At 36.5% G+C, this 22,781-nt stretch overlaps 1 protein-coding gene across 5 annotated transcripts in view; it reads left to right on the forward strand.

The window, feature by feature from the left end:
* GPC5 (glypican 5) overlaps positions 1-22,781 on the forward strand; it is a 1,343,656-nt gene that overhangs the window by 299,419 nt on the left and 1,021,456 nt on the right. For all 5 annotated transcript variants that reach the window (XR_005376464.1, XM_038569867.1, XM_038569868.1 and 2 more), the window contains exon 4: positions 6,911-7,044. Coding sequence is in view for 4 of the 5 variants with exons in the window: in XM_038569867.1 (XP_038425795.1) it covers positions 6,911-7,044 (134 nt within the window). In the remaining variant the exon portion in view is untranslated. The remainder of the gene's footprint in view (positions 1-6,910; positions 7,045-22,781) is intronic.

A 22,781-nucleotide genomic window follows, 5' to 3' on the forward strand; every position in this document is an offset into this window, starting at 1 on the left:
TTCTCTGGTCTCTTCATATATCTAGATCATTTTCAGTCCAAATTATTATATTCACATAGGACACTTAGGGACCAGGTCTTATGTAATATGAATTCCTCACAATGGTTAAGAAGATGTGAATAACAAGACCACTAGTTAGTATAAAGAGGGGACTATTGATTCAATAGCAGTAGGTAGACTCATCCACTAAGTAGATGCAGTCTTAGCAAAGTTACATTCCTGCTTTGGGCTTCAATTTTCTCACCTCTTGATTAAGGTTGGATGCCTTCTAAATGACTGCCAGCTGTGTTAGTCTAGCGTCTTCCCTCCTGCCCTCCCTTCAGTCTTCCTTCTTCCTTTCCTCCTTCCTTTTAATCCCTTTATCCTATCCTTCTTTGCTTCCTCCTTTCCAGTCCCTCTTCCTTCTCCTCCTCTTTATTTTCCTGGTATATTATCAGAGTTGTTTTTCTCCTGCTAAAAGATTTTCTTTCTGACTTTCTTGGCATTATATATATGTAATCATTTCCTCCATTTTCATGGTTTTAACTATTGGCCCTACACAAGTGATTCTGCTCATTAACTTTCTTTTTCTCTCCAATCCATCATTTAGAACTACCTTTTAAAATTACTGCCAGATCAGAGTTTTAAATGAGAATTTATCTCCTTTCTAAAGAACGGATAAGCCAAAATTATATACTTATTTTATTTTCTAACTTCTACACATTGGTTATTGGATCTTTTTTCACCCTCATTAACAGATTCAAAACTGCTAACAGCTTTAATTCTCCTTCTTTTTTTTTTTTTTTTTTTTGCCTCCTACAGCGATGGAACATCCACCTCTGCTCCATCCTCTGAACCCAATTGCTTACTTAGTAAACACTCACAGTACCTTCAAATTCATTGCTTTTCAATTCTAAACATTTTTCTTTTCAGTTACTGTTATTATTTATTACTAGTATTACATTTTAAAAGACCATTGCAAAAGAAATGGAGGCTCTGCTTATGGGAATAAAATGAAAATAAACATGTAAGTTGTTCTTTAAAAAGCTTTTCAAAATTATTAACTAAAGGTTTTGGCTGTTTTATAATTTGACTAAGATTGAGTGAACAGAGTGAGAGGCTCTAGGAGAAGGGTGTGCTTCCCCATGCAGGGCCAAGATTGCAGTGAGAATGGGAAATGGCTGATAAGTAGTTGCTAAAACAAGTACTCACTTAGAGTGGAGAAATGATGTGGGGTTGAAGCAGCTAAAAGATGCATTTCAAGGTGAGATGGGAACCAGAACATCAGTGGAAACCAGAGAAGGAATGTGAAGCAAGAGTAGATAAGCATGAAGTGGGAAAACATTTTTTCCTGAGACATTTCAGACTAATTGCTGGGCAGGATGGTAGAGAGCAGGGAGGAGAATAAGGAGGAAAGGGCAGTGTAAGTCGAAGATGAAAAATAGTCAAAGTAAGTGTGAAGGACTTTTCAATAGCAAGAAGGTATTGAAATGGGCCACCCAAATCGGCTCACCCCAGGGGAGCTAAGGTGACAGGCTAATGTGCTAATAACAGATGGCCTTCCATTCCATTTCAATAAGGTGTGAGGTTGCGCTCCCGGGATAGCGAGCAAACAAATGGAAGGGTTTTGAAATGTATTTGTATTAGTTGGAATTTGCTATAAATGCCTGTACATTTGGATACAAAGATGACTTGTAAGTCTGTAGCTTGTACATTTTCTTTCATATTTGTGAAAAACCAATTACAAAGGTGATAATGGGAATAAAGGTCTTGTGAAGCTAGAATTTTCAGCTTTCCATCTGCCTGTCTAGAAATACATTCAATAGCAAATATAGCCTTAAAAAAAAGATTTTATTCATTCATGAGAGACACAGAGAGAGAGACAGAGACATGTGCAGAGAGAGAAGCAGGCTTCACACCAGGAGCCCAATGTGGGACTCCATCCTGGGACTCTGGGATCACACCGGAGTTGAACCATTGAGCCCCCCAGGCATCCCCAGATATAGTCAAGTCCAACAGGGGACAGGCAGGGTGAAATAAAATTTCCGTTAACTTAAAACTACAAAGTGGTTGGATTTCCTCAAGTTTCAAGGATGAGAAAACCGAGATTCCTAGAAGTTTCATACTTGTCTAGAGCTCCTGGCTAGTCACATTGGGTCATGGTAGCAGTCTGTTTCTCTCTGACTCTGCTCCTTTATTTAAAATAGTCTGCAGTATCACTAAACAATCTTTTTTTTTATAAGACTTTATTTACTTATAAGGAAGAGAGAGAGAGACAGAGAGAGAGAGAAACAGGCTCTATGCAAGGAGCCCAATGGAGGACTCGATCCCAGGTCTCCAGAATCATGCCCCAGGCTGAAGGCAGCACTAAACCGCTGAGCCACCGGGGCTGCCCTCACTAACAATCTTATTCAGTATATCCACCATTGACTTACATTCTCTTCCCTTGGTTCTTGTTACTAAGAGTTGTTGACAATGAAGATACCATTTCCCATTAAAAAAAATTAACACTTTTCTCTAATAATTATTTACACTCCACTATCACTATTTTTCAGCTTCTTGGAAATTCACTTTGAGCCTTTTAACACCTTGGCCTTACACTTCTCTAATGTCTCACTTTCAGTCATTTCCCAAGTCCTGTTGATTTTTTTTCAAATAGACTTTATTTAGAGAAGTTCCAGGTTCACATCAAAATTGAGTAGAAGGCACAGATTCCCCATATATCTCCTGCCAACATATGCAGAGCCTACCCCGTTCTCAACATTCCCTATCAGAGTTAGACATTTGTTGGAATCAGTGAACCTCAGCTGACACATTGTTATCACCCAGAGTCTATAGCTTACATTAGGATTCACTCTTGGTGTATATTCCATAGTTTTGGAATAAATGCCTGTATGTTTATAATTACTTGCACCCACCATTATAGTGTCACGCATAGTAGTTTCACTGCCCCAAACATCCTCTGTATTTTGCCTCCTTATCTTTATATTCCCTGATCCCTGACAACCACTAATCATTTTACTCCATAAATGCCTTTTGCCTTTTCTAGAATGTCATACAGTAGGAATCATACAGCTTGTAGCCTTTTCAGATTGGCTTCTTTTACTTAGTAATATGCATTTAAGTTTCTTCCACATCTTTTCATAGCCTAATAGCTCATTTCTTTTTATTTGTTTAAAGATTGACTGATTGATTGATTGATTGATTGATTTGAGAGAGAGAGTGTGAGGAGAGGGGCAGAGGGAGAGAATCTCAAGTAGACTCCACACTGAGAATAGAGCCCCATGTGTGTCTGGATCCCACAACCCCGAGATCCTGACCTGAGCCAAAACTAAGAGTCAGATGCTTATCCAATCGAGCTACCCAGGCACCCCTCATGTCTTTTGAGTGCTGAATAATCTTGCACTGTCTGCATGTACCACAGTTTTATCCATTCACCTACTGAAGGACATTGTGGTTGCTTCCAGGTTTTGGCAATTATGAATAAAACTGCCATAAACATCCATGTGCAGGTTTTTGTGTGGATATAAGTTTTCAATTCCTTTGGATAATTTTAGTTTTGTTAAGAAACCACCAAACTGTCTTCCAAACTGTCTGTATGTTCTTCGTTCCTACCAGCAATGAATGACAGCTCTTGTTGCTCTATTTCTCCCATACCCTTTGGTGTTGTCAGTGTTCTGGATTTGGCTTGTTGATTTTACTTCTTTTGTCTCTGTAATTCATGAATCTTTCTCTTCATGAACATTATCACTACTGAAGTTCAAAATAATTGCCTCACCCCCCTCAGGACTACTTCAGGAATCTATTAAGAGTTTACCAAGGTGCACTTGGGTGGCTTAGTCAGTTAAGTGTCTACCTTCAGCGTGGGTTCATGATATCAGTATCCTGGGATCGAGCCTCTCATTGGGCTCTCTGTCCAACCGGGAGTCTGCTTCTTTCTCTCTCCTTCCTCCCACTCATGCTGTCTCTCTTGCTCACTCTCTGTCTCTCTCAAATAAATAAAATCTTAAAAACAAACAAAACACAAAAACAGTTTACCTGCCTTTACTAGGTCTACCTCTCTAGCCCAAATTAAACAGTGCCACCAGATTCATTGACTAAATATCAGCTCTAGTATTTTACTTTTCCATTCAACAGTCATCAGAGACTTTTGTCTAATTAATAAAACTTAGGTTGGCATTGAAAATGCTCCAAGATCTGTTGCTAGCCTACCCTTCAAACATGGAAATCAGCTACCATTTCCTGCTCTCCATTTGCCGGAGCAAGGTCTTTATCTTGATTTTCAGGTCAAATCATGGCATTTTTATGTCTCACTGCTTGCCATAGCACTTTCTTTCATTATGCACTTTTTGTTTGATGTCAGCATGTTAGATTGTACATCTCTTTGCTTTCCTACTCTCTCCTACAATTTTTCCCCTGCTTTGTCCACCTGACAACCTCTTAGTTTATGCTTTAACTTGTTCTTTAGACATGCCTTCCTAAAGCTTTTCCCTGAGTGAAGCTGTTCATTTTCTAAGTGTTTTAGTGTTGCTTCTAGCTATGTCTATGGTTGCTATTGTCTCATTTGATTACAATTACCATCTTACATGTCTGACTTTTATCTTAATTGTGTGCAAGGGCCACATCTTATTCATGTTTGTATCTCTAGCATCTACAACAATGAGGTGCAGTAAATATTTGTATATTTACAAGTTGTTTGAATTGAAATCAATCTCAAAATATTCAGACCTGACAAATAGTCCAAGCTTCAGCCCAGTGGAGTGGTCTTCCACACAGTGGTCTTTCCTGTTGTCAACTCTTCACCCTCCTTCAGGTGTCTGCAACACCATGTTAGTCCTTCTTTTTGGGCACATCCACAACTTGCATTTTGATATTTGAGAATAATTTTTTTTCTCTTTCTTCCTAAATTGTCAGCTCTTTTAGGAGAAAATTCAGTTTCTCATTTTTTCTCCCTTCTAACCTTTCATACATGTTCTTTGCAAGTATTAGAAACAAAATGTGGGTTAAATAAACAAATTAGTGTATAATTCCTTGAATGCTCATTGCATGTAAAACCGAAGAAATTGATAACTTTAAGGGAACTTGGGAATAATTTACTCTAACATCTTTATCTTACATATAAGGGAATCAAATTCAAAGAAATTTTGCTATTGTCTTCAAGATCTCAGTGCTTAACATGGAAAAAAAAATTAGGACAAGAACCAAAGTCTCCTGATTCGTGGGCAATGCTTTTATCTATTTGAGTAAGATTTTATATATTTTATATATTTGCGATTATAATACTCTATAACTCTATAAGGTATCATGTGAGTCTTTTTTATGCTTTACATGGTAATATGTCCAATTAATTACTTATTTTTCAATGATAGTTATGTAAACTATATAAAGATCTTAAGCTAGATGAGTTTTTTAATGAATTTTTAATTTGGATAATTATTTTAAAAAATAACTATACTAACACTTTCAAAATATAGGAAGAAGATAAAGAACTATTACAAAATGAGATCTTTATACAAACATATCTATTATTATTTCTAAGAAAGGACCTTAAGAAGAAAACCACTCTTAGAACTCATTTAGAAACAGACTGCATATTCTTTTTTTTAATTTAAATTCAATTTGCCAACATATAACACCCAGTGCTCATCTCATCATGTGCCTTCCTTAATTCCCATCACCCAGTTACCCTATCTCCCCACCCACCTCTCCTTCTGCAACCCTTTGTTTGTTTCCCAGCATTAGGAGTCTCTCATGGTTTGACTTCCTCTCTAATTTTCCCCACTCAGTTTTCCTCATTTCTCTTATGATCCCTTTCACTATTTCTTATTTTCCACATATGATTGAAACCATATGATAATTGTCTTCCTCCGATTGAGTTATTTCACTCAGCACAATACCCTCCAGTTCCATCCACATCAATGTAAATGGTAGATATTTATCCTTTCTGATGGCTGAGTAATATTCCATTGGATATATATATACCACATTTTCTTTATCCATTCGTCTGTCACAGGACATCATGGCTCCTTCCTCAGTTGGCTATTGTGGACATTGCTGCTACGAACATTGGGGTGTAGGTGTCCTATCATTTCACTACATCTGTATCTTTGGGACAAATATGCATAGTGTAATTGCTGGGTTTTTGGGTAGTTCTATTTTTTTAATATTTTTTTAAATTTTTTTTTATTTATTTATGATAGTCACAGAGAGAGAGAGAGAGAGAGAGAGAGGCAGAGACACAGGCAGAGGGAGAAGCAGGCTCCATGCACCGGGAGCCCGATGTGGGATTCGATCCCGGGTCTCCAGGATCGTGCCCTGGGCCAAAGGCAGGCACCAAACCACTGCGCCACCCAGGGATCCCCGGTAGTTCTATTTTTAAGGAAAATAGAGGAACCTCTTGAGGAACCTCTACACTGTTTTCCAGAGTGGCTACACCAGCATTCCCACCAACAGTGCAAAAGAGTTCCCCTTTCTCCACATCCTCACCATTTGTTGTTTCCTCAGACCACATATTCAATAGCAAATTACTTCATTTAAAATACCAATACAATTATATGATTATGATTGTCATAAATTGAATGTAAACCATAAATAATATCTATCTTGGTTAAGTAATCTTATTTATAGATATAGAAGCAAGCAAGTTTATTAATATAGTTCTCTGATTCTGCATGTATATTTTCTTCATGTGTTCTGCATATGTATACATGCAAAATGTATAAATATGCATAGTATCAATTTATCATGGTTGACATTTTATATAGATAATTTAATTCCCCTTCTGAAAAGTTGAAAAACATTCTATGCCTTAAAAGTTACTATTGAGGTATAAGTAAGAACATGCCATTGTTTCAGATTCGAGCAAACATTATATTCTTAGGTAGAATGGAGGATGGTTTCTAACTGTTTTTTAATATTTTCTATTTGAAAGGTCAGTAAGATTTGTGGCCGTCCAATCAGAACAGCTACACAAAGCCCCCGTTGTTCTTTTGATGGAAGCAAAGAGAAGCATGGGATGAAGATCTCTCCTAGGAATGATGAAGAGACACTTGCCAACGGAAGAAAGTAAGACATTTGTTTTACAACCAGAAAGAGAAGAGAAAGTAAGCCATTAATTTTCAACAGAATAGAATGTATTCAATTAAGTAGAACAAAATACACTATTGAAGAAAAAAAGATTACTATTAATTACTTTTAAAATTCAGTGATTGCTCCTATTCACTTAATTAGGAATATAAGTACAACTTATGAGACCAATTAATAAGCTTTTTGTGATAAGAGACACTTGCTATAATACAATATGGCAGGCAATAGGCACATATGGTCATTATGCACTTAAAATATGGCTGCGTACAATGTTGTACAGCAGATCTCTAGGACTTACTTGATCTTACTTAACTGAAACTTTATGGGCATTAATTAATACTTCTCTATTTCCCTCTCCCTGTGACCAACAATAAAATATTGTACCCTTCACATTTTAAGTTGTTAGATCTTACTATAATAAAATAAAAAATAGTTTAAAATATGGCTATTGTGACTGATGATTGAATTTTTAATTTTAATTAATTTTAGCCTAAATTCTACATATAGCTACTGTATTGGACAATGAAGACACAATATTCACATAAATGATGAAATCAGTATTACTGTATGCTAAGCATCTGTTAGAAAATGGTTAGATAATGTCTCTTTTATCTGGAATACTGAAAATGGCTATTTGTTGATTCCAAATGATAAGCATTGAATGGCTTGCTTCTATAACTCACATTTCTATCACTCTTCCCATCCTTGTTTCACATGTTAAATTAAAGCCTTCATTAATATCTCTGCTGGATAACTGGCAGTCATACTGAAAAACTCTTAAAACTGAAGGAAGCTATTATTTTATTTATTTTTGTGTTCTGTTGACCAGTGTATGTTCTGGCAAATACTAGATTCTCAGTGGGTGTTTTTGAATTGAATTGAAATTCAGAATTCTATATTCATTTATTAACTCAAATAGTTATTTCTAATAATACTTTATGGCAAATTCAGTATGTTACATAGCTTTACTCTCTATAATGTAAAATCTGTTTCTTTCCTTTTGGGACAGTGTTCCTAATTGCCTCATTCTCTTCTCAGATGGACTATAATTTGGAATAAAGATCTGGGCTATTGCTGGCTATTCACTGCAGCTCAAAAGAATTAGCACTTTGTTTGCATGTAAAGTAGCTGTTCTTTTTTCCTCTAAACATCTATAATGATCAGCAGTCTTTTCTCGTATTTGAGAAATTAATGTGCTTTGGCTAGTGTAGAGCATATAGTGGCGGGGTATAGTATAAAGTGGTTCTTATAATAAAACCTAGCTAAGGAAGATCTTAAGTTCTTAAAGGTCATGTTTGTTTCACCACCAGAACAACTCAGTTGTTGGAAAGACAAAGCAAAACCCAACACATGTTAAAGGTCTCAGGAACAATGGGGGGCTCATATGAATAGCTAATTTTGTAAGTATCTGTCCAGCCACCAAATTGACCTCCTTGTTGCCAATCTTGCAAACTCATGTATTTCTATGTCACTAACCAGCCAGCCACCACTAGCCATTGCCCAATGAACCAGAGTAAGTCTGTCACAGACCATTTTCATGCCACACAAAGTGAACAACCAGAGCTATTATACATGAGGCCACTTATGCAATTTATTCCTACACATTTTTTATTGCCACTCCTAAATGGAACTTAAATGCTATTCCAGTATACTTCTGCTTAATACCTACATACATAAGTATTACATATAGTGCAGACCTATCCATAAACTACTCCTACATTTTATTTATTTTTCTGTATCCATAAACTAGACCTGAATTTTATTTATCCTTCATCACTGATAATTCCCCATGAGGTCATAAATTTCAAATGAAATAGCTGGGGAAATGTAGCAGAGTAGGTGCTGAGTGAGTTTGAGCTACTTTCTGCTTTTTACTTGTTCTTTTTCCACCCACTTGAGCCTGATTTTCAATAGATCAGCTTCCACTTGATGATGTATTGCTTCTATATAAGCCTGATCTCATAGCCTGGCAGACCAGATAGCAATTAGTTCATTGTGGGCATCTCAGATTGCAGTGTCACTTGCTATCTCATGGTCAAGTGTGTAGTTTCTTTTTTTTTTTTAAAGATTTTCTTTATTTATCAATGAGAGACACACAGAGAGGCAGATACATAGGCAGAGTCCCTCAGGGAGCCTGATGTGGGACTCAATCCCTGAACTCCAGGATCAGGCCCTGAGCCGAAAGCAGAGCTCAACTGCTGAGCCATCCAGGCATCCCGAGTGTGTAGTTTCTGACAGAGCCCATTTGCAAACCAACCAACCCAACCAACCCAACCAACCAACCAACCAACCAACCAAGCAAAAACAGTGTTAAGCAAAAGCAGGCATGACTTTAGCTCAAAATCCTTGATGTCTATACTATTAGGACTTTACAGGACTTTCCAGAATCTCTGTAGAGCATCTTCATTTGCTACTGGTACTTCAGGCAGCACTGAATGGATGAACTGGGTCAATATGGACTGAACATCAGAACAGTTTGTGAAACGCCAACCTACAGACTTTTCTTTCTCATATAAAAGCTCCTTGGGGCTATTTTATAAATGGGTTATAGCAACACACTTAAGTGTGTATTGTGTTTTCTCTAATATGCAAAAGGACCTAAAAAGCATTATGCCTCCTCCTGAGTACTAGGTCATCATAATACAGAAGTTTGCCCTTTACATTAGAAGAATATCCCAATAAGATCAGACTACTGGACATTTACAAACCCAGCTGAATTGTCAAGCCCTTGAAATGTCAATATTTTTCCCCACCAGAGGCATGCACATGTCTACTGAGGCAACTAGGATGATGTGATCAATATTTTATTATCAGCATGGAGTCCTGTAGGATGTCCAAATGATCAAGGCTCCTGTCTGTCATGGAGTGGGAGAATTGCCCTGAGGTCTATCAGTGAAGACATTCTTACCAGCTGAAAGTGAAATATTTCTAATTATCCTTACTAATTGATAAAGAGAGAAAAAAGGATTTGCCAAATTGTTAGCTAGATAGCAGGTGGCAGTACATGTTTTGATTTGCTCTAACAGATACCACATACAAAGGAAGATATAATTGGGGTCATCCTCTGACTCAGGTTATGATAATCCAAAACATTCTCCAAGCCTACCTCAGTGTACACAGACCAGCCAAGCAAATGAGGTGAATATTGAATAGACAGATTCAGACAAAGATATGTTTATAATACTATATATGCCTACTTTTCTGAACTCTATTCTAATGGATGGTCTGTTGATGAGATTGGATTTTCTATGTGAACAGTCATGTGGTTAGCAAGAACTTTGCTGTACTTTGTAAAACTCATTTAGTCTATGCACTTGCCTGCTTTCTTAGGATGTATCTCAAGAAACTCTTTCTCATATTCACAAGGAGAATTCTTGAGTATCTGTGGTAGCTGAGAGTTAGAGGCATGTTATATGACCATAATAAGAAAAATGGAAAAATAAAATATATTACTTTGGACCATTAGGAGTCAGAAGGAGAGAAAGTATTTTCAGCCATCAAAAAATATGATTAAAGAGAAAAAAAAAAGTATTAAACAGAATGAGAATACTGCAATACCATTTTTATAAATTAAAAAACAAAAATGTAAAAATCAGTATATATTTTTCAAGGAAAAGATATGGCAAAGTACTTATATTAAACATGTAAGACTAAAAAAATAAAAAATAAACATGTAAGACTGAGTATTTATTTATTTATTATTATTTTTTAAGACTGAGTATTTATAAAAAAATTCTATTTCAATAATAAGTTATGATAGTATGCCAGGGATTGAGGAGTATGTTTAGCTCTCTGTATCTTGGAAAATACGTGTGTGTTTATCTTTGCATACCTATAAATAAACATACATATATACCCTATTATTTTAAACTTTAGATGAAAAGTGTTTTTTTAATATCCTCTTTTCCTAGTAGAAAAATAGTTAAAACTCCTTCAGTCAAAATTTTCATGAGAGGTAATGATACTAAATTTTTAAATAATCTTTTTTTTTGCCATTTCACATGCATAATTTTTCATTATGATGATAGTAGATACAGTGATTATTCAGATAGAGATAAAATATAATTTTCTGAAGAGAGCTGTTGACTTGGGTCAACAGCTATAACTCAATAAATAGAACTAAATGGGGCAGCCTGGGTGGCTCAGCGGTTTAGCACCGCATTCAGCCCAGGGTGTGATCCTGGAGACCCAGGATTGAGTCCCACGTCAGGCTCCCTGCATAGAGCCTGCTTCTCCCTCTGCCTGTGTCTCTGCCTCTCTCTCTCTCTCTCTCTCTCTCTGTCTCTCATAAATAAGTAAATAAATAAATAAATATCTTAAAAAAATAATTAGAACAAAATGAAAGTGTACTGTAAAAAAAAAAAAAAAAATAGATGAGGAAAAAATGAGTTTCCAGTCAGGCCATCCAAATCATTGACTGCTGTTTTGTGCAATTCATGAAATAGTAAGGTTAGAAAAAATTAACATCTTCTGAGTTAGTTTTTATAAGTTAGCATTGTATCCATGGCAGTGTTTCTTAGGTTTTCTTTATTTACCTTGGGCAATTCCCATGAGAATGTCTCTAATAGAAACTACTATTGGTAAATTTAAACCAATTTAAAACTATTAAAAAAAAAAAGCAATGAAACAACAACATAAATCCACACCAATTTCTCTAAAAATAATTGCTCTAGTAGCTGAAAAATAGAAATTATAAAATGCATCAGTTGTTTTGCCAATGTAAATGGAGATATAAACTGTTTTATGTTTAACAATTTAAAATTCAAAAAAAAAATTAAAATTCATCTTAACATATAAATAAGTTATAGTCTTTTAAAATTATATTGGCATAGTTTACTTCAGTTAGTTTCATCAGGGGCACCTGGGTGGCACAGTCAGTTAAGCCTCCAATTCTTGATTTCAGCTCAGGTCATGATCTCAGGGTAGTGAGATTGAGTCCTGGGTTGGGCTCTATGCTCAGCAGGCTCTATGCTCCTGCTCTTGCTTCGCTCTCTCTTCCTAAAAATGAATAAATAAATCTTTAGACTTAATTTCTTTCGTGGTATATCTTATAAAAAATGTTATTTAAAATTTATTTATTTATGTTAGTAATCTCTACACCATCTTGTAGCCATCAGTTTGTTCTCTATAGTTAAAAGTCTATTTCTTCATTTGTCTCTCTCTCTCTCTCTCTTTTTTCCCCTTTTGTTCATTTGTTTTGTTTCTTAAATTCCACATATAAGTGAAATCATATGATATTTGTCATTCTCTGACTGGCTTATTTCATTTAGCATTATACTCCCTAATTCCATTCATGTTGTTAAAAATGGCAAGATTTCATTTTTTGTGGCTGAATCATATATATATATGATGGAATATATATATATATACACACACACACAAACATATACATGCACCACATATTTTTTATCCATTCACCAATCAATGGATAATGTAAGAACTTTAAAAATGTTTCATTCCATTATCCTTTTCTTTTTTTTTAAGATTTTATTTATTTATTCATGAGAGACACAAAGAGAGAAGCAGAGACACAGGCAGAGGGAGAAGCAGGCTCCATGCAGGGAGCCCGATGTGGGACTCGATCCCAGGACTCCAGGGTCACAACCTGAGCCCAAGGCAGATGCTCAACCACTGAGCCACTCTAGCATCCTCATTATCCTTATGTTCCACAACTCTATTTCTAAAAATACCCTACTTCTAACAACATTTTAACAACTTCTGAGATATTGTTTTTAAATAGTCAATATTTACTTATATAATAACTCATATTTTATTCTTTCTGGTGCTTTTGTAATTCCATGTGTCCATCTAAAATCATTTTGTTTTATTTAGCCTTAGTATATTTTTCATTGCTTATTACTGGTGATGAATTCTCTCAGCCTTTATGTGAACACATCTTCATTTTTTAAGAATATTGTTATGAGGTCCAGAATTCTAGGTTGTTGCCAGCTATCATTTTAAAAATATAAATGTCCATAATTAAGTTCATGACATGACATTGTAAGTCATATGGGAGGTTTAATGGAAATATTTCACTGGAGAGGTGACTACAGTGGTAGATGCTGCTGGCACCCTAGTCACATCCCTTTTCCTGTCCATTTTACCTGCCTCATGGCTGATCTCTCCTTGCTGATATAATGCACAGCTGCCCTATTCTCTGGGGAATTGCACTCAACAAATTGGAGCCATCTATATTCATTATCTATTGCTATTTAACAAGTCATTCCAAAACATAGCAACTTAAAGCAACAACGACCATTTATTATGCAATTTTCTGTGGGTGGGGAATTTGGGAGCTGCTTGGCTGTAGGGTTTGGGCTCTAGTCTCTTAGGGTGATTGCTGTCAAGGCCAGGTGAGGCTGCAATCCTCTGAAGGCTTGAGTGGGACTGGATATCATCTTCCAAGATGGCACACTTACAGAGCAGTTGGTAGGAGGCCTCACTTTCTTGTCACAGTGGCTTCAGTAGCATCTTTTCCTCAAGACAATCTGAGAGAGAGAGAAAGGCAGAGGCTGCAGTGTTTTTATGATCTAGCCTTGGAAGTCCCCACTGTCATTTCTGCAATATCCTACATGTTACACAATCAGTTCTATGCCATGTGGAGGAGGACTACCCGCCATCTCATTCACCTGAAAGAGGGGGTTAACCTCCCACCTGCCTCATCCCCCTTGGCAGAGGCTCATAAGCAGTACCCGGCTGACATGGAAGATCAAAGGTTTGCTCTCATTCAACGTGATGGGGCCAGATATGTGATGCGGTTCATGCTTCCATCTTCCTGTGCAATCTGGCTGCAGCTGAGACCACAACCCGACTTACCTTCTCCCTGCCCACTCTATCCTACTTCCCTCACTACCTTTCTCTTAAGAGCACTACCTCAATGAATCATCTGCATCCGAATTCCTGTCTGAGATACTGCCTCTGGGGAATCTGACCTAGTCTGAAAAAAGTACCTAAAACAGCTGTAGAATAAACGTAAACAAAGGCAGAAAGTATAGTATCTTATCCTAAATATAGACATTTCTCTATAAATTCCCAAGTTTACAACTCCCTTGTACATTTTCTTTCTCTCCCTTCCTCCTTTATACTCACTTCAAAAGAGGACAGGACCCTCCTGTTTCATGCCTTATCTTGTTTTTGCTCTATTTCTAGCATTTGAAGAAGGATGTCCAAATGTGTCCTTGGGTCTAAGAGTTGTGCTAAGCCTGAATATAGAGTATGTCAGTCTTTTAGCTTGGAAGGAGGGAAGTGAAACGATGGCATTGGATTATTTTGATTATATTTTGGAAATGTGATTGTACTAGTTCAGTCTCCCCCACTTTTTTCTGTTTATGTAAGAATGCTAATAATGAGCTGATTTGAGACTTTGAGTTATTGATACATACCAGTTTCAAAGGTCCCCTGAAAGTTGAGGAAGTCAAGGAAGAGCCACGGTTCCTTTAAACATCTAGAAAAGCATCACTATGTAGTCTTTTTGGGCAGAAACCAAATCAGCACAGCTGTAAAGGACACCACACTTATGTAGCTGTCTAAACCAGCCCAGGCAGTGATTTCCCTGTGGCAGTTCCTGCTCTCTGCTTGATTTCTTGAAGTTAGCTGGTAAAAATAAGCTATTAGCAAGCTTAAATCGGTGATAATTAGCGGTACATTATTATTTCAAAGTGGTGTGGCTGTGCCAATTAAGTGGGTAATTAGGAAAACCCCAGGACAATAAATTAAGACAGAGTCTCAACACCAGTGCCCCATCTGTTCTGCAGCAAGCATTCCAATTAGCCAAACCTCTCATTTAAGAATGCGCCAATTAAGGGGATTGGCTGCATGCATGGCTGTGCATTGGGGTAATAGAGACCGTCCTAGATGCTTAGTAAAAATAAAATATTTTTGATATAGGAGAGGATTTGGATGTGAAGGTGGGGAAAGGAGAAGTTTTTGGAAATACGGGATTTTTAATGTTGGAGACAAAATGTAATTTAAATTGTTTTATGAGTTTTGTTTTTCTGAATTTTTTTTTTTAGAACTTAATGGAATATTGTATCATCAGGCAGCTCCATTTTATTCTAATGTGCTTATTAAATCTTGATTTGAGTAGGAATTTTACAGCTTGAACATGAACAATTTTATTTATTGAGAATGGGAACGAAAAAGGACACTTGAAATTGCTCAGTTGAAAGAGGGGAATGAGTCAGGGCATGTCCTGTTTCAGGATGTGTCTATCCATGAAAGCAAATTAATTTTTACCCTGTACATTGCAAAAGAACACAGTGTAGTGATTAAAATAATTACTTAGGCAGAGGAAAAACTTTTAAACACAATCTGAGTGAAGAACACTTAATATTATTTCAGATCATTGCCAAGATAGCTGGAATAGGTTCATATTACATAAGGATCAGTTAGCATAAAATACATAAATTTATATCTACTTAGTCAAACCTGATTTAGCACAACACTTCCTTAGTGACACTAAAATTAATTAATGTTTAAAATTCTTGATGTGTGTGTTTGGGGTATGTGTTTACGTGGTTAAATCAGTATTGACACCCTGGGCTTAATGATGAATTGTGTGTATATAAACTATATGGATGAAAATATCCATAGGTCAGGAAAAAGTCAACTCAGAGAAAAATTTAATATCATTTATAGGACTGGAGAAAGCAATTTCCAATCTATTTCCTAAAAGGAAGTTAGTGCTTCTTTGAGGTGCCATTATTATTGATTACCTGTAAGTTTAATTTACTAAAATAAAAGTCATGTTCCCTTCAATGAGAACATTTCTGGTTAATTTAAAACAGTGCTTGGTGAGTGGTGGGAGCGAAGGTACCCCAGGCAGGGAAGGCCAAGGCAAGGCTTTGGATAGGGGGCAAGAGGCCAGGCCAGAGCAAGGCTGAGGAAAGGGTTGCTCCCAGGCAGGCCAGTGTCAAGACCTGTGTGAATAATGAAAAGCAGGACCCCAGGGGGTCAAAAACCAGGCACACAGGAAGAAGGAATGCCAGAAGGCAGAACAAACATATGGCAAAAGTTTAGGCTAGTGGTGCTTAACCTTTGCAGGTCACGTATCCCACTGAGAATCTGCTAAAAACTTCCCAGAAAAAGAAAGTTCATAAACAAATACATGCAAAATTGTGTTGTATTGAAAAGCAATTTGCTCCAGTTAAAATTAATATTAAAAATAAAACCTTTAAAGATGAGGTTTGATCTTATTTTGTAGATGTTCATGGAAAAATTAGTGACCATTTCATGACAGATCTGAAACTAAATCCAAACAATGAATGATTAAACTAACAGTAAGCAGTATTTGTACTAAAGGTCTGGACTAGAAGTTGAAATCGTGGTTGGTCTTAGATGTGGCTATGTGTACGTGTTGGGTATCTAACAGACACTCTTTTTGTTGTGATGGTAGTAGCAATTATTGAAAATTATAAAAAGCAGATTTGTATAGCTATCACTGGCTGCAATTAGAACTCACAACTTATTTGCTTAGATGGACATAGTTTTACAACAGGGATTGTGAGATTTGTTCTAAACTCTTCGAAGTTATGTCGATGGTCCTGAATAATGCCTTGGTCCTGAAGTTAATTTGCAACATCTGTCATATTGGGGGCCTCAACTTTAAGATAATGTGAGTAGAAATAAGTCTCCTCAGATTTCTCACTACAAAAAGAATAAAAAAATATACATATTTTTCCTCAACCATAGGAAGAATGACCTTAAAATTCGACAGTTCTCAAACTGATTCTCCAAAAACCTATTTCCCGGTAGCGGCTTTGCCTAATGAGCTAGCTTTTCAGTGGTGTTTATCATTGTGACTCTAAGGTTATTCTATTTATATGGCTCAAAATATCTCCCGACTAAGAAAACCAAACTGTGAATGAAATTATCCCTGTCTGTTCTACCTGAGAATATGTTTTCTTTCCTTTTTCCTCCTTAAAAAAAGTGAAAAACTTCTTTTTGCATTTGGAAAGTCAGTAAACATATGCAGAGTTGAAAAAAAAACTTCAAATTCAGTTCTCATTTTTTTCTCCACTCAAGTTTTGAAGAGGTAAGGAAGATTTAAAGTCATGTCATACTGAAATTGATGATTTTTGTAGGAGTGTATAAAAACAATTCCAGAATTTTTAGCAGAATCTATGGGACCTAAATCAGGATGACAAGTGAGGCTCATTTCTTTTACTAAAGTAGCAGAATTCATTGTATGTAGAAGCATCATGGGTTCTCAGTCTACAACAGGAGTACTAAACACTTTCTTCCACTCGGTTTGCAGAGCAAAAAACATTCCCACCAGTTTAAATCTATCAGTGACATTGGCAGTGTCTAAATGATGAATATAGATAATATGGGAAAATAGGGAATAGGATCTTTATATTTTTATCCCATTGCATGTTTAAGGTAAATGACAGAGCTGTCAATTCCTCCACAATTGTCCTCAAAACAGGAGAAATGTGTTTCTAGGGTGGATTATATCATTTGATGGAGGCACTATTTTTACTTTGTTGGTTTTGTTTTTGTTTTTCATCTTCAGTCCAAGACACAAATGTATATCAACCACTTCCAGGGCACACCATGATCTCTAGAATCATATGTGGAACTTTTTGCTTGGAAGGGCAACCGAATGAAAGTTCAAAGGTAGTTTCAGGATGATTCTTTTCATTTAGGTTTATAATATAGGCTTTCAAATTAAGGTTTCCTCTCAAAAATATGCTTTATTCTGTTTGATAACTTTGAAGATCAAGAGGTCTAAGTTGTTCCTTTTGCTGTGTTGATTTTACCCTCTGCAGCAAGAATCCTGTTAGACATGTGAACTTCGACTTTGGGGTCCCATGAATTGAGTAAATTCGAAGGATTTGTCATCTTCACTGTATTTGGTTTGTCTAATTTTCTGATGTAAGCTAAGCCTTATACAAACAAACAGATATATGAATGATCGTGATGGAAGTATTATTATCATTCCCATCACATGGACAATATTTTAGATATCCTACTTGAGCAAAGGTAATTATACATGACTCAGCTCTAGTCAGTAATATTCTCTGCCACCCGAAATAGCACTAGGGTTACATGTCACATTCAAGAACAATTTCTATCTAGAATGAAGATTACCAGAAGAATAGGAACAAAAATGAAGACAAAAGTAACTCATTTTCTCTGAGCCCTTTTAATTATAGATTTTGCTAACCTTAAAGCCCATATTTATCCCAGAGTTTAGGAACACAAGTATTTACACTGAGAGACACACAAAAACCAAAGATGCAAGCAAGAGCAATGTATTCCAGACATATATTGTCCATCAATCAGTTGGGTTAGTGGATAGCAGTGACCAGGAATAGGTGATTGAAATCACAAAATGAAGAACACACACACACACAAAGCAAGCATGAGGAAGAAGCCCATTTATTGGCAGACTATTAAAGGGAAGGGTTTTTTATTAGTTTTCTGCTCATGTTGAGAGAGGAAAATATTGTACAAAATATGTTCTTATATCCTCCAAGTCAGGGAGTTTATAGTTAAAATGTTAATAACCACAGAAAATATTTTACTACAAAAGAGAGTGACATTCAAGATTTGACCTAAAATGCTGAATCTCAAGATATAGGCACTCATTTATGATTCTTGATATTAAGGAAGTATACTAGAATCATTAGATTTGCAAATGTCTGATTTAATCTTCTTGTGGGTCTTAACCCAATCATGTCCTAGACATTTTTTTTCTGTTGAAAAATCAATAGCATGCTTCCTGAAACCAGTAGAACTGAACAAATAATTGCCTATTTTTCTCAAAATGAACAAAAATTATAAGGTAGGACAAATTATGTCTCATCTCTTTTGGGCTGGTTGCTCAATTTCCTTAATACTATCTGACTTATTTAAATATTGGACATGTGGCCTTGTGTTTATTTTTGTAAATGAGTTAAGATCTTTGTTTAAAGTCCTTTTTAATGGAGAACAGTCGGTGCTTTTTGAGGTACATTTTTACAACATGGAAAATGAGATGAGAGTTAGTTTTGAAAACCTAGTTTTGACATCAGGTTTAAATCACTCTTTTTAAAGGAGGATGCTTTCAGAAAGGGTGCTTTTTACTGGGACATTAAATGGCAATGTGTTGAGTTTGGAGCATTAGTGAAAAGTGAGGACTGGAGGTGTCTTGTATAGATGGCTCTGAACCTCATGCTCAGAACTAGAGCGCAGTGCATTAAACACAGAGACCATGTCAAAAAGAATCCTCTGCAGAGTTATCTGAGGATATTAGCATATCTCCAGGGCTCCTTTCCATATCTTCTTTCCATTCCTTCCCTTGGTGCTCCCAGCCCTCTGCCCATCTTAACCCCTTCCGCTTTGTTGAGAAAGCACAGTAAATCTTCTAAGGAAGGGAAATGATGTTGCATGAATAAGAAGACTCCCTACAAGGAGAAAAAAAAAATCCTTCTCTTTGAGAATGGTAGAGATCCTCAGTCAAAGCCTCCCTAACAAACAGTGGGTTCAGGTGGGGTTCAGGGAGTACACCCTGAGTTACTCTTTTAGGAAAAATAGGGTTTTTTTTTTCTTTTTAAGCAAATAAGAATGCAATGTGCTTACAACACATTTACATTTGTGATAAACGGTGCCACATATTGCATTGCTTCTCAGTGTCATATTCACCCTTTCCACCCATCTCTCCATGTGTCGCAAAGTCTATGGAAAGGGGCCAGGAAACTAGATTTCAGTTCTCCCTCGAGCCAATCTGTATAAATTTAATTACTTTCAAGCATTTACAGCAAGAGCTGTTATTGCTGTAGAAGAGAAATATAAATATTTTTCTGTTTTGAAGATTATAAAAATATTTTGTCACAAAGAATGACTTGGTTGAGAATAAAATAAACTTATTAAATAGAGATTCAGAAATGCAAGAGAAAATAGCTCTTATCTGGAAATGTGTAATTATATATTTCCTCTGCTGAGCAGGAGACTGACATTTTAAATGTCTACTGTTTGACAACTGTGGTCAGACATCTCTACAGGCTTGAGCCCGCTCATTAGTGCCACATTAACCTTAACTTTGCCTCAGGCCATTAACTAGCAAACTGCGCATTTGACCTTTGTTCTACAGATATTTTCAAACAGTATGGGAGGCACTGCTTTTAATTTAGGTTCTATATTATTTGTGGACTGACTTTAGGGATAAAAAAAATCAATACACGTCATTAAATAAAGGAACGTGTAGTCTGAAACATTCCACAGAGAAGTTTCATTTGAAAATAAGATTCTTCTCCAGTACTTTTCCAGGTAATTAGTTTTGGTCAAAATTAGAAATCGTCTCTTTTATACTGTGTTCAATGGGAAACAAGGAGAGGAAGTGACAGTTTATAAATGTTTTAAAATTGAAACAAATTCTGCTAGATAAAGACATGAGATTGGGAGGTACGCTTGTGAATATAGCTCTGTGTTCAGCAACATTTAATGAAATGAAATGCAAAATCAAATGTAAAATCAGATCCATATGCTTAAGTAAAAACAGCTCCCTAGGAGATCAGCAAAGTTTGAAACATGTGGTTGCCACTCTTTAAGCCACACGTATAAGGAACCTATCAGACTTATTAATTAAAATGTAATTAGGTTAGTGGAATATTTGGAGTTGCTGTATTCAGATTATGGAACATAGCTATATTGAAATAAATAAGACAAAGATTCATTCATCTGAATGGGTTCATGATCTATTGACAAGTGCAAAAGCCAACTAAGTGTACATGTGTATAGCTGGGTTCCATTTTTGTTTTGTTTTAAAGATTTTTTTGTTTATTTATTCATGAAAGACATAGAGAGAGAGGCAGGGACACAGGCAGAGGGAGAAGCAGGCTCCTCGTGGGGAGCCCAATGCAGAACTCGATCCCAGGACCTCAGGATCATGACCTGGGCCGAAGGCAGATGCTGAACCACTGAGCCACCCAAGTGCCCCTTGGTTCCAGTTTTATAAAACCAAACCGTCACTATGTCTCTCTTTATCTCTGTCTACCTGTCTATCTGTTTTTGGTTACATGTTAGAAGTTAGAATGCACACAGAGAAAGGAAGAAAGCATACTAGGTTGCTAACATTGGTTACCTCAGGAGGGAGGGATGGACACATTCTGGAGGCACAGATACTAACTTGTGCTTCATGTGCCTTTTATTCATTGTACTAGTAATGAAAAGATACGTTACTTTCATCATTAAAAATGACTAAAGTCAATTATGATGGTCCAGCCAATCAGAAGAGTTGTTCAGTTTTATAGTAGTAACTAGGCATTCCTAGGTCAACCAAACTATAAATGACACTTCAGGGTGAGTTGCCTTTCCTTTCATACTTTTTTTTTTTTATCACGTGATACATCAGGAGACCTTTCTGGCGCTGCTGGCCTCAAGGGCATGGGAAGCAATGAAGCAATAACTATGCTGGTCCATGTTTCTCCCTTGCCTTTAGTATGCTCAGGGCAAACAAGGCTGCAAGCTATGAATGATCAATTGTGCTACAGGCTTTTTTCTCCTTACTGTGCTAGCACAGTGGACAAAGCTGCTCATTAGCCAGGGAGCAGAATTTGCCCTGTTCCCTGTGTCCTGCACCAGACCTTTCAGACTTGTAGAAATATACAGATGAATCCTGTTTAAACATATTGTCATCTAAGTGCAGATTTTGGCAGAAAGAAGTGATATATATCCATGTTTTCTGGTCTAACAATCTGCCAGTCGTGTTCTTGTTAACACGATTTTTTAAACAGATGGAAATATTCTTCTATATAAAGATTCATTCAACTTTGATTTATCAAATATTCAATATCAGCCTGACATGGTGGAGTGATGGCGTGTTTATTCATTAATTATTTAGTTAATTAATTAGTGAGACAAAGATGTCAAGGCCCTACAAATAAATTCCTGAGTAAATAACATCCTTGCTTTTCACATGTTTTTACCTTCTCTGATTTTTGCTTTTCCTTAGTTTCAAAATAAGAGAATTGGACTAACTCATAGGTCCTCAACCCTGGCCACCCATTTGGATCTTATAGAAAGCTTTCAGAAGTACTCAGATCCCACTCCAGACCAATACATCTGAGTGAGGGAGAAATCTAAATATACATATGTTTAAACATTTCCTTGGTGATGACAGTATGCACTTATAACAGAGAGTCACTGGAGCAGACGATCTCAGTCTTGTTTCTGTTTTTGTTACACAGTCTATCCGTGAGGTATTAATTATGATAGCTATCTTGCAGAGCAGTGTGATTAAATATTATTGTGTCCCTACATATTAATTTCAGTAGTGCGTATATATGGACTCCAACTGAGCCTGTGTAGTCTGGCACAGCTTGTGGTCCTGCTCTTTCGAGTTTTTCATTTTCTAGTGTAGCCACCAGGAAGCTATTTCTCCTCAATCTAGGAAAGGGTCCTCTAATTAAAAGTTTCCCAAGTCAACTGTATCCTGTAAGGGCTTTCAATTATTGTTATCATTTGAAAAACACATTTCTTTTAGAAACTTCTAATTCTGGAAGCTGTTAAAAACTAAGACCACAGCTGGGACCAATTCAGTGAGAATTTGAGGGCCTATCGGTACCAAACTGTGATCCAAACCCTGGGGATAGAAAGAAGACATGACTATTGCCTTTATTGAATGGATCCACTAGCCACCTGAATTGTTAGGGTTTGAAAATAGGGGAAGTATTGGGCTGAAAAGCCAATTCTTGTTATAACATGGGACATTCAGTGAAAGAAAGATGGGAGGG

The sequence above is a fragment of the Canis lupus genome, chromosome 22 (genome assembly GCF_011100685.1).
Source record: "Canis lupus familiaris isolate Mischka breed German Shepherd chromosome 22, alternate assembly UU_Cfam_GSD_1.0, whole genome shotgun sequence".
In the NCBI taxonomy this organism is placed as follows: domain Eukaryota; kingdom Metazoa; phylum Chordata; class Mammalia; order Carnivora; family Canidae; genus Canis; species Canis lupus.